The sequence below is a fragment of the Drosophila santomea genome, chromosome 3R (genome assembly GCF_016746245.2).
Source record: "Drosophila santomea strain STO CAGO 1482 chromosome 3R, Prin_Dsan_1.1, whole genome shotgun sequence".
Taxonomy (NCBI): Eukaryota; Metazoa; Arthropoda; class Insecta; order Diptera; family Drosophilidae; genus Drosophila; species Drosophila santomea.
Genome location: NC_053019.2, coordinates 18,479,256 through 18,491,478, shown reverse-complemented (window position 1 = coordinate 18,491,478; position 12,223 = coordinate 18,479,256). Strand labels below are relative to the sequence as shown.

General features: G+C 43.9%; 1 protein-coding gene across 10 annotated transcripts in view; it reads left to right on the top strand.

Annotated features, from left to right (window-relative positions):
* LOC120450767 (peripheral plasma membrane protein CASK) overlaps positions 1-12,223 on the top strand; it is a 41,979-nt gene that overhangs the window by 879 nt on the left and 28,877 nt on the right. For 7 of the 10 annotated variants that reach the window (XM_039633912.1, XM_039633910.1, XM_039633911.1 and 4 more), the window contains exons 1-8: positions 1,592-1,776; positions 3,547-3,954; positions 4,888-5,000; positions 5,569-5,674; positions 5,754-5,831; positions 6,202-6,559; positions 6,628-6,895; positions 7,279-7,628. In XM_039633912.1, coding sequence (XP_039489846.1) covers positions 3,896-3,954; positions 4,888-5,000; positions 5,569-5,674; positions 5,754-5,831; positions 6,202-6,559; positions 6,628-6,895; positions 7,279-7,628 — 1,332 coding nt within the window. In that variant the 5' untranslated portion in view covers positions 1,592-1,776; positions 3,547-3,895. Of the gene's footprint in view, positions 1-1,591; positions 1,777-3,546; positions 3,955-4,887; positions 5,001-5,568; positions 5,675-5,753; positions 5,832-6,201; positions 6,560-6,627; positions 6,896-7,278; positions 7,629-11,749; positions 11,987-12,223 lie in introns of those variants that run through there. The other 3 variants (XM_039633917.1, XM_039633916.1, XM_039633908.2) reach the window with 2 other exon arrangements.

Genomic DNA, 12,223 nt, shown 5'->3' with positions numbered 1-12,223 from the left:
GGAAAAAAGTTGTAAGAAATTAAATAAAAATATTATATAGCCAAAAAAAGATACCTATGGTAAAGGTAAAGGTAATATATCGTAGCTAAGAATATATCAAAAGGTAGAGTTTCTTGAGTGACTACTGTTGTTGTGGCTGATCATTAACACTTGTTTTTTTTGCTGCTCATCTCGAAATGGCTGTTGGTGCTTATCCTTTTCGAGTTGGCTGTTGTAATATGGCCATATTGAGTTCATTTTCATCAGCTCTTTCTTCATCTGCCTGATGATGGTTTTGTGTTTGTTGCTGCCTTATTGGCTTGTTGTTTCTGTTGCGCCTTATCTGTGTGTTTTTGCTGCGGTGATTGTTGTTGTTGTTGTTCGAGGTTTTGTAATTGATGATGTTTATGTTTGAGTATTGGCCTCTGTCCCCACCTCCACCTCCTTTACCCCACCCCCTTTTCGAGTCTGATTTAAAGATTACGCACCTACGGGTTTCTTTATTTTCGAGGAGTGCGTGTGTGGGTTTTCCGCGTCTTCGGCTGAGGGACTCCTGTGTGTGTGCCTGGCATATTAATGTCGAGATCCTTATTTATTCTAATGGGTTTATCAAATGCTATAGGGTAATAATAATAATAATAGATAATGTTGAATGGCGCGCAAAGAGAAGTAATGTAAATAATATGGTAATGGTAAACTTCAATGGGCTGTGAACGAGCATAGCGATAAAGCAAGTTGATAAAGGCTCTGAAGTGCAAGTCCCTGGCTTAATCCCGATAAGCAAATCGTGAATCATGTTCGTAAAGAATAATATTTACTCTTCAGTTGGTGAATGGGTAATTCTCATCGTGTATAGCCGATAAAACTGGAAAGTGTTCGAATTTCGAATGTGCAATATCCCACAATGGCGTTATGCACTTGCGTACCGTGTAAATATTTGCCTTCATTTGACTTCACTCAGGCGGAAACAATTCAGTGTGCAATGAATTATCTTACTTTCGAGTAAATTTATCAAGCATGCAGTAGGTATTTATCAAAGGAAAACAACTGCTCTTTGCAGATAAGTCAAGCAAACAAGCGCCTATGCAAAATATTTCCAAAGTGAAAGGAGCAGGTAAATATTTATAATATATACATACGTATTACTTTTATTACTTAAAAACAAATGCGCACATAATAATCATTTTATTTAATTTCAATTTCGAGATATAGAGACTCATACTAACATACTAACTATGACTTAATTCCTAACAATAATCCAAAATTTAACTTGTCCTTCAAAACTTTTTTCAAAAACTCCCGCGCTAGTTTAAACGGACCAAGTAAAGTTTATTGAAAAACGACAGAGAAGCTTAGATACCAAAGGGTTTGCGGTATTTTATCAGTATAACCAGTTGCGGGTTTCAAACGAACTTTCTTGAATAAAAACTTGAAAAAAAACATGAATGTGCTGCATAATCACTTTTATGTTTCAATTTAAAGCAATCTTTTCAAAGAACACAGCTTGAATAATCAACATTTAATTGGAGCACTCTGAGCCAACTCCAAGTTCCGAACCAATCGAACAGTGCACCTGCAGCCCTGGGAGTTCTAGTTCGCGGCGAACCGGTTCAGTTGCAACCAGTTCTTCGCCAATCAATTCCTCACGGGCCGTGTTTGTTTTAAGTTAAAATTAGTAAATTACCCAATGCAATCAGCTTGCCAGGCGATCTGTGGTGTGCACCTTGACAATCGTGTGCTAATGCAAAACGTTAAAATGCCAAAAACCAACGGACGTTGAATAATCGCTGCCAATCGGTGGGTTTTCGTACATAAAACTATATGCGAATTGTTCGTGCCAGTGTGTGTGTGCGTGTGTGTGTGTGTGCGTGGTGTGAGTGTGGCGCCCTCTATGTGTGATGATGTTGGTGATAAGGGGGCGTGGAACATGAGCAATGCAAATCCTTTGGACAAAGAATCAATTTGCCAATTGTGCGACACTCGAGAGTCTGACAAGTCCTAAAAGCAGGGCCAAATGCACACACACACATACTCAGTGAGTGTGTGCTAGTGTGCGTGTGGGTGTGTAGTGGTGCTAGTGCAAGTGCGGGTGGGGGGGCGGTGGGCGGTAAGGTCGTGTGGAAAGTGTCAAGGCATTTTACAACAGCGGCGGCACACGAGAGCAAGGTAAAACCCTCGAGCCCGAATACTGAAACCGAGCCAAAAACACCGCGCCCCATGCGCAGCTCTGCATTAAACATGACCGCCCAGCCAGGATTCCTTTGCAAGGATTCACACAACCCCTGCACCCCCTCCCCCCACACACCCCCCGGCCACCCTTTCGTGTGTGTGCATCGTAAATTGTTGCACATTTAAATATTCATGCGGCCCGGGCAAGAAGAAAGCATAGCTTATATTTTTTACGATTACAATTTTGGTACTTTACACGAATTTCGCACTGCGCCTGCGCACTTGTCATCCATGCTCGCCATCTCTCTCTCTCTCTCCTACTCACTCCCTCTCTTTCACACACACTCTCTCGCTCTCACTCTCACTCTCGCTCTTGCGCTTGCTGGCTCCTTTCGGATTTTTGGAGTGCCATCAAAGTTTTGAAAAGTGTGTTCAAGTGCTGGCCCAAAAGGCATAATAATAGTGTGGCCAAGACAAAGGTGGAGGCGCCCCGCCCCGCCCACCGCCTCCTCACTTGCCCCACGAACGAGCATCCCTTCGAAAAGGACACATTCGGCAGGTCCTGGCTGGCTTGTTTACCTTTTCGGCTGGCCATCATTTCCGTTGCAAAATTCACTGCCACTTGCGACAGCACTTTGTGCATTTGTGTGGTGTGTGTGTTGTGTGTGTTGTGTGTGTTGTGTGTGTTGTGTGTGTGGTGTGTGTTGTGTGTGTAATTGATTGGGGTTTACACCTGATACGAGTGTGATTGACATATCAAACAAGTTTCGGCCAGGCCAATCTCATTTCCGTTGCGACACCCTCGACACAGTGGTCCCTCGCTAAGTGCTACCCATTAGCAGCAACACGACCGCCCAACGTCACAATGCCATTTTCTGATTGCAATAAAAGTTGAATTATGTTTTGCAGATTTTGAGTTAGATTCCAACTAGTAGTTTGTTTGTATCTTTATACTTTGTATCTTTGTACTTTGTTTCTTTGTACTTTGTATCTTTTTATCAGTTAATTAATTCCTATATAGATTTATAAAAGTTTGTTTGTATCTTTATACTTTGTATCTTTGTATCTTTGTACTTTGTTTCTTTGTACTTTGTATCTTTCTATTAATTAATTAATTTCTATATAGATTCATAAAAGTTTGTTTGTAACTTTATACTTTGTATCTTTGTACTTTGTTTCTTTGTACTTTGTATCTTTCTATTAATAAATTAATCTCTGTATAGATTTATAAAAATCTAAACGAATTTGTTTATATCCAGAGACGGCGTCAACTGCTTTTCAGAATTCTGTGAAAGCTTCTTGACAGCTTCTTAATTAGACGCCAAATAAATCTGATTAGCGGCCTTCAGCTAATGGAAAAACTCACCTCTACCATTTTCACTTGTTATATTTTTGCAGCGCAAAATGCATTTTTAGCAGCAGCAGCCACAGCAACAGCAACAGCAGCAACAGCAACCGCAACAGCATTAGCAGCAACAACGCAACAACGACAGCAACAACAATATTATTAACAAAAAATCATCTAAAGAAACCGACAGAAAACGTTCAAAGTTTTTGGAGTTGCACACTGGCCGCTTAGTTTTTTGTTTATTTTTTATGTTCGTTTTTGGAGGGCAGTAGGCGTCGGGCAAAGGAAAGAAAAAAAACAAGGAAAAAGGAAAAGCGACGAGAAAACAGGACACAACTCATCAATATTCGAAAAAGCAATTGAGGAGTCGAGGAGGCATCAATTCATCAATTATTCAAAATGACCGAAGACGAAATTCTCTTTGACGACGTCTACGAGCTGTGCGAGGTCATTGGCAAGTAAGTTTGCTATTTGCTATATCTTCTGCCGACTCTGCCGCTGACAGCTGGCATCCATGGCCATTATCTCATTATGTATTATGTATCCGCACCGTATGCCCAGCACAAACCAGCACAACCCAAACCAACCCAACCACCCACAAGCCGTAAATCATGCAACTATTGGCATGGGACGAAGCTTTCCATACCCATACCCACCACCACCCATAAAAAACTTTCCCAAACGCCCAACTTTTGCATTATTCAAAAATGTATGACCAAACATTTTCTGTGCTAGTTACTTCTGCTGTGACGACCATCATAGTTTAGCTCGAAGTTCATTCACAAAGCTGTCAATGCTATTAAGTTGAACTTTGTTTCATTTAGTTTCGTTTCATTTCGTTGGGAAAGTATTTCTTCTTTTTTTTCACTAATGCTGAAAATAACACAATTCTAAAGTTGACTCACTTAGCAGCACATTTTTTCTAATCTTGCAATTTCGAATCTATTATAAAGCACAAAGACGACTTTATATCGCAATAGTTTTCCAAAATAAGCTTGCTGACACAGTTCAATAAAAATTAAGCACGCTCATAAAGCCAGTTTATTGAAAATCGTTGCTTGACTTTCAATGAGTTATTATTGAATGGGAATTTGAATGAAAAATGAAATGGATTTTTGAAATAATCATCACTAAGGAAATAATAGCGCAAGCTTTTATATTGAACTCCACGTTTGGAACTACAAAGAGAATACATAGTTGATTAAATTTCCTCATTCTCAAGAAACTTTTTCTGCTTTTTTCTTGTTTTGCTGCAAAAATATAAATATTTTTCTTTTGTCGAAGCGAGATAACATTTTATTCGCTCCCATTTAGACACAATCAACTTTCAATTGAAGTTTAATCCGAATTTACTTCCCCTTCCCCTTCGCTTTCCGGAATGTTTCTTACAGAGGACCTTTCTCCATCGTGAGGCGCTGCATACACAGGGAGTCCAATCAGCAGTTTGCCGTCAAAATCGTTGATGTGGCCAAGTTCACAGCGAGTCCTGGACTGAGCACAGCGGGTGAGCATTATATACACAATACACCTATATATTTATACACTTTTATATATTTATTTTTTGACGGCACAATGAGATGGACGACCTTGTTCCTTGTTCGATTTGGCCCCCGGGCTAACGATTCCTGACCCTGACTCCTCCCAAACGCGCGCTGTGCTGTGCTGTGTGAATAAATTATAATTAAGCTGCTCAATTATTCAAAATTATGCCGCTGCCACACGTGTAGCACGCCCCACAGGGCTGCCCCTTTGCCCCTTTGCCCGTTTGCCAGCCCAAGACGCCAATTAAAAAGAAATTGCTCAAGTGCAAGGGCGCCAGGAGCTGAACCTGAATCAGGACATGGACATGGACACGGATGTGGATGTGGATGCCATCCGGCCATTGACTAAATGATACATGGCAGGCACATAAGTCAGCGCTAAGTCCATTAGTGCCACTGCCAGCTGGTGAAGTGCCCCCCATTTGGGTGGCCCCCTCTCTCCTGACCCATTCCAATGTCAACTAATTGCCGCTGTTACCACGCCCAATCTGAGAACTGACGCCCCCACTCTCTGCATCTTTCCACTTGCAGATCTGAAGCGCGAGGCCACAATATGTCACATGCTGAAGCATCCGCACATTGTGGAGCTGCTGGAGACGTACAGTTCCGAGGGAATGCTCTACATGGTCTTCGAGTTGTAAGTTGTTGTCAGTGGTTCGGTGGTGTCCTTGTGCGCCCAACCCTAATGTCCTTTCTCGCTTTGCACTCTTTTGCAGCATGGAGGGCTCCGACTTGTGCTTCGAGGTTGTGCGGCGTGCTGTTGCCGGTTTTGTCTACAGCGAGGCGGTTGCTTGGTGAGAATCGGAATCGGGCGTTTGCTTTGGCCCCAAAAAGGGAGTAAATTATTAATTATAATTAATTAAAGGACGTGCCCGGCTGTAATTTGATTTGAGCAAACCCAATTTAGTTGTCTATACGAAAGATTAACAACCAAGATAATTTATTAGAGTAATTAAACTTGTGCTGTGCGGAAGTAATATATATTAAAATAGAAGTAACAAGTTACTAAATATTTAATGAAATCAAATTAAACGAGGCTACTCCTAACATATACTTTTATACATGGCTTCTGTGTATAAGTATTCCCAATTAAGTAGCCGCCCAAAGCAAACGCAAATTAAATTGAATGAGAAACACCAAATATTAACCCATCCACTTTTCCAGTCACTACATGCGGCAAATCCTGGAGGCACTGCGCTATTGTCACGAGAACGACATCCTGCACAGGGATGTGCGTCCTGCCTGCGCTCTCCTCGCCACCGTCGACAACTCGGCGCCGGTGAAACTTGGCGGCTTCGGATCGGCCATTCAGTTGCCCGGCACCCGGGAAACCATAGAAACACACGGACGTGTAGGATGTCCGCATTACATGGCGCCAGAGGTGGTGACCAGGCGGCTTTACGGCAAAGGCTGCGATGTCTGGGGTGCCGGAGTGATGCTGCACGTCCTGCTCTCCGGCAGATTGCCCTTCCTGGGATCCGGAGTGAGGTTGCAGCAGTCAATAGCTCGCGGTCGCTTATCGGTAAATGGACAAAATATACCCAATCTTTTATAAAATATAACATTAAAATGTTAAACAATTTGTTGTAGTTTGAGGCACCGGAGTGGAAGTCAATCTCGGCGAACGCCAAGGATTTAGTTATGAAAATGCTGGCCGCCAATCCACATCACAGACTCTCCATCACCGAGGTGCTGGATCATCCATGGATACGGGATCGGGACAAACTGCAGCGCACTCACCTGGCGGACACGGTGGAGGAATTGAAGCGCTACAATGCCCGACGCAAGCTAAAGGGCGCTGTTCAGGCCATCGCAGGTGGCACCAACATGGATCCGCTATACGCCACCGATGCGGACAGTCAGTATTCAGTCTCGTATTTGCTTCAAATCAATAGGAATTTAATGATTAGTCTCGTATTTGCTTCAAATCAATAGGAATTTAATGATTAGTCTCGTATTTGCTTCAAATCAATAGGAAATTAATGATTCGTAGAGTACGAATGTAAATTCTATACCAGATTAAATTCCTGGAGAGCAATCTATGTTCGATAGCTCTTAAGAAATTCCAGAAATTTGTTAAGCTATGATGCAAATTGTTAAATTCTGCCTTTAATACTCAATGTCGGAAGCTGAAAAAGCAATTTGGTTATAAAATTGCAGACATCATCATGCAATAAGCCCATAGATTATACACATTCAATTATGTCAGAATCTGTTCATATGTTATTCCGTTCATTGCAGTGCCCATAACCGGCGCCACGGACGAGTGGGCCGACGAGGAGGCGGGCATTGAGGCGGTGCAGCGCATCCTGGACTGTCTGGACGACATCTACTCGCTGCAGGACGCGCACGTTGATGCCGATGTGCTGCGTGACATGTTGCGCGACAACAGGCTGCACCAGTTCCTGCAGCTGTTCGACAGGATCGCGGCGACAGTGGTGACCAGCAATGGCAGAGCACCGGCTGCCGAGGCCGTGGGCCGATGTCGCGATGTCCTGGAGCTGCTCTCGTCGACGTCCGGCGGCAACTCGCTGGGCGGCAAGTATGCCAGGGACGAGCTGATGCAGCTCCTGGCCGCCCCCCACATGCAGGTGAGTGAGTCAGTGAAAAGGAATGACGAGGAGTGAACTGAACTGCCTTAGTTGTTTACTCTTACTCTGTTTGGGCATTTTGTGGCAAGCTTTATTTCGCAATAATCTGGCAATCAGCGGGCTTTCGGGTTCCCTTGGTTTCTTTGTTCGCCTCTGTGGTCATATCAATCTGTGGTCCACTCGAGCCGCCCAATTCGCTTTGGCTTAAGCTTAAACAAATTTGAAATGTATTTAGTGCGGGCAAACACGGCGGCGAGGTAGTAAGAGCCTGGATCTCAGCCATCACTCGCAGGACTCGGTCGCAGACAGAGCCACTAATCCTTTGCTTCCACAGAGACTCATGCCACCGGCGTTCGGTGCTGTACATGCACATAAATACACTTTGGGAAATAATTGTATATATATGTAGCTTTTATTAAGTAAGAGGATGTAATAATCACTTAACAGGCACAGCAAGTTTGTTGTGCATGTGCAATTTAAAGCCATTCATTTTAAGCTGCTCTAGAGAAAGTTTTAGTATGAACTTATACGTAAATAAGAAACTGTTGGTTTACAATATTTGTTTAAGTGTAAGCACATATAGCACATAGCAGCTAATGCAACCGAACACAAACAGTTTAATCAGAATAAACCGAAATGAATTTCGGACGTAGTCAGGCCACAACAACAGCTAGAGCAACATCAGCAGCAGAATCAGCAGCAGAATCAGCAGCAGAAACGCCAGCAGCATCAAAAGGAGCAAGGGAAACAGGAGCTGTGGCAACAACATCCGCACCCTGCAGGCTCCCGAACTCAGTTCCCTTCCATTTTGCCGCCCGAGGGCTTTCTGCGCTGAAAAGTATGCTACGAGTACAGGGCTCAAGTGCCATCGTTGTTCCGACTACGTCGGCATATGGCCATCCGCCTTCACTCCTTTACTCCATCGCTCCTTCAATCCCTCACTGCTCCACTGCTCCAATCTCCTCCCACTGCTCAACTGCTCCACTCTCCCACTCCCACTCCCACTGCCCACTTCACTCGGCACAAAAACATTTAACGATAGCGAAACAAAAAATAAATAAGCAAAAACGGACAGGGGTTTACTTTTTGTTTCGACGAATCCTTAAATATCCTTACCATAAAAGATTATTGCCAGTTCTGTGTGAACGTTGGCGGGAATTCAATTGCTACGTTATTGGATGCTAGTAATATTGCTAATGGATGCCATAATGTCCTACAAAACTGGTCACACAGGAGAGCTTGGGCAGAAGTTGGCAACTAAAGATGTGTTTAAATGAAACAACATAATATCGAACAGGAGATTACTGAGTTGATTGGTGACCTGTAACTGTTGCAGCAGCATTTTCGATTAGTTCTGCTCCTTGAAAAGAGCAATAAGTTCCTTGTAACCAGTACAAACGAGCAGTTTCAATCGGTGAAAGCAATAAAATAACAACGATTAGTCAGACATAAGTAAGTATGTATGTATGTACATAACTATGCGACTATGACAAAAGTAACTATGCATGTACTTAACTATGTAACTTTGCCATAAGTAACTATGCATGTACTTAACTATGTAACTTTGCCATAAGTAACTATGTATGTATTAAGTATGCAACTATGACATAAGTAACTATGTATGTACTTAACTATGCAACTATGACATAAGTAAGTATGTATGTACTTAACTATGTGTTTCCCATTCAAATGCAGGTATTTCCTGTGGCAAAGCCTCTATATCCACTGATGAAGTGCACCCATCAGCGTAAGCTTTAATGTGGCCCAGTCAAAGAACTTGAAAAGGACAACTCTGATGAGTGTTTATGTGCGCAAGGATTCATCCTGCCGAGCATCCAATTATTTGCCAGACTCGGCCTAAGCTCCTCATTGGTTTACTACCCCTCCCTCCCCCCCTCTCCGTGTCTTTCTGTTCCAGGGTATAAAGACTACCCATTCCATTCCATTCAGAAATCGTTGGACGTGTTGGAGGTTGGGGAGCTGGTCTGGTTTGGTGGGTGTCTGGTTCGCTGGTTGTGTGTGATACGGACGCAATGCTATAACATAACTCTGTGCCATCCACTGTCGTTAATTGCTCCTTGAAGCAGACTACACTTTTTGCGCTGCTCCTCCTGATTTTCCTCCTCCTCATTTTCCTCCTTTTATTTATTTTTGCGCCTCTCGTGCCTCGGACTCCGCGGCTATATCCGTCTGTCCTTCCGCCTGTTTGTCTGTCTTTTTTGTGTGTGTGTGTGACGCAAGTCCAGTCTCATTTTCATAAATCCAAGCAATCTGCAAGCAAAGAAAAAAATGAAAATAAGAAAAAACACGAGCCCAAAGAATGAAAGACTAAAAAAATATGAACAACTGCAGGAAAACGCAGGCCAACGATGAAAGCAATGAACGAATGTGTTAATGCTATATACACAGCTCAGCGAGCGGCGTCGAGGGGGGTGGTGAGGGGTGATGCCCCAAGGGGCGGATGCTGTCCAGGGCTGCAGTGCCACCAACAATGCCAATGTCCAAGTGAAAGCTGCAAAAGTTGCGGTTCTCTTTCATCTCTCCCTCTCTCTCTCTCTCTCTCATTCTCTCTCTCTCTCTCTCTCCCTCTGCAAATTGCAGCAAACTGCAGTTTGGCCTCTCTCTTTCTTCGCATCTCGCCGTCCCTTTCGTCTTGACCCAGTGGGTGGTGGCAGTAATGGCCAAGGTACAATCGTTACTTTGTCATTTGCAATCATATACATATATGTAGTTGCGATCAAAGTGCGTTAATTAATAATAATTAGTTATTTCATATTTCTAATATTTGTAATATTTACTTTTAAAAAGTATAGGCACTTAAAAACAAATGTGATTTAGTTTAAACAAATTGATTTCTAGCTGAGAATGAGACCAATTATATCATATATAGAGCTCGTAGAGAGGCTCATAGAGAGTTTTATGAGTAGAATACTGTACTCATGTGGTAACTTAGGTACTGAAATTGGTGTGCCAAGTAAAATACTGTACTCACATGGTAACTGAGGTACTGCAACTGGCGTGGCAAGTACCTAGCTGCAGTGTGAGTTGAATGAATTTCCCGGTCATATGCCAACACTGTTGGCCAAGTTGCAACAACGGAGCACTCGTGATTGACTTAAACAAAAAGCGCGCAGCCGAGATTTTAGTTTAGTTTGCGGCGCAGTCGCCGCTGGGGAACGTCGAAACGGCGAAACGGATTTATACGCCTCGCATTTTTATTTGCCACTTGCCCGCTGATGTGTGAAAATGGCGCCTAACGAGGCGCCACACCGCCATACCACCACTCCACACTCCCCCGGAGTCTCCGGAGAATTGTGGCCGAAAACCTTCGTCAAGTTGTGCCGCTCAGTGGAGAGTTGGAGTTCCGCAGTTTCGCGGCGATTGAGTTTGAGTTTGAGTTTGAGCTTGAGTTCTAGTTCGAGCCGTGAGTCTATTTCTCAAGAGGATACACCGCACTCCTGCCAATCCCCGCTCAGTCCCGCTTGACCCAATTAACAGGACGCTTACCCGGACCCGGCTAAAAAACCCCGGAGTGTATGCCTGTGTCTGTGTGTGTGCGTTCGTGAGTGTGCCAATTACGCGCGCGAGTTTCCGCCGTAACCTCCGTCACTAAAGCAAAAAAACCAAATAAACAAAAAAAACCAAAAAAACAAAAAAGCTAAAAAAAGCAAGAAAATAATAGAAGCAAAGCTGGCAGCAGGAGCAGCAGGCGACAGCCCACGTGTTTGGCGGCAAAATCCACATGGGAGCAATTGACAAAATGGCAACCGCCAGCCGGATGCGGATGCGGATGCGGATAAGGATAGGGATACGGATCCGAGATCCCAGGCACTGGGCCGCACCCTGGCGCTGGGGACGCGCCGTTGCCCTGCTCATAAATTGGCAGCACAAGAAAATACTGCAGTCGTCCCGCCTGTCAGCCGCCCATAACTCAATTTAAATTCAAATGTATTATGTGTTCTTGTGTGTTGTTGTGTGTTGTGTATGTTGTTGTGCCAGCCAGCAAGCAGCAGAAACTTCAATGTCTTGCCGTGTCACGGAACAGCAAATAATCCAATTATAAATTGATAAAAGCCACCAAGTTAACGGCGGCGCCGTGTCCCAACTGAATCATCTGAATCTGATTCTGAATCTGAATGGAGCCGGAGGAGCAGGATGCGTGCTGCTGTTGCCGCTGCTGCGACGATGGCAATCTATGGCCAACCACGGCAACGGGCAGCAACTGCCAGCTGCTGGACGAGCAGTATCCGCTGCAGCCCAACCAGGAGCACCTCGAGATTCTCCAGTGGATCGGCCTGGAGACCGCCGAACTGCTGCCCGCATATATAACGCGCTACTACAACAATCTGCACCATCAGGTAAATCGGCTTGTTAAGCGAAAAGCACTGATATCATCATATCATGGGATTATGAATATATATATGTATATATATATATATGAATATATGTATGTAGGATATGGCTGGGGCAAGTGCTGCATGTGGCAAAGTGGAGCCCACATGCACAGCGGAGTTGGCCTTTCATTTGAGTTGCGGCCAAAACTTTGATTACATTTTGTTTACTGTTTTTGTGCGGTCTGCAAGTGAAAATGTGAA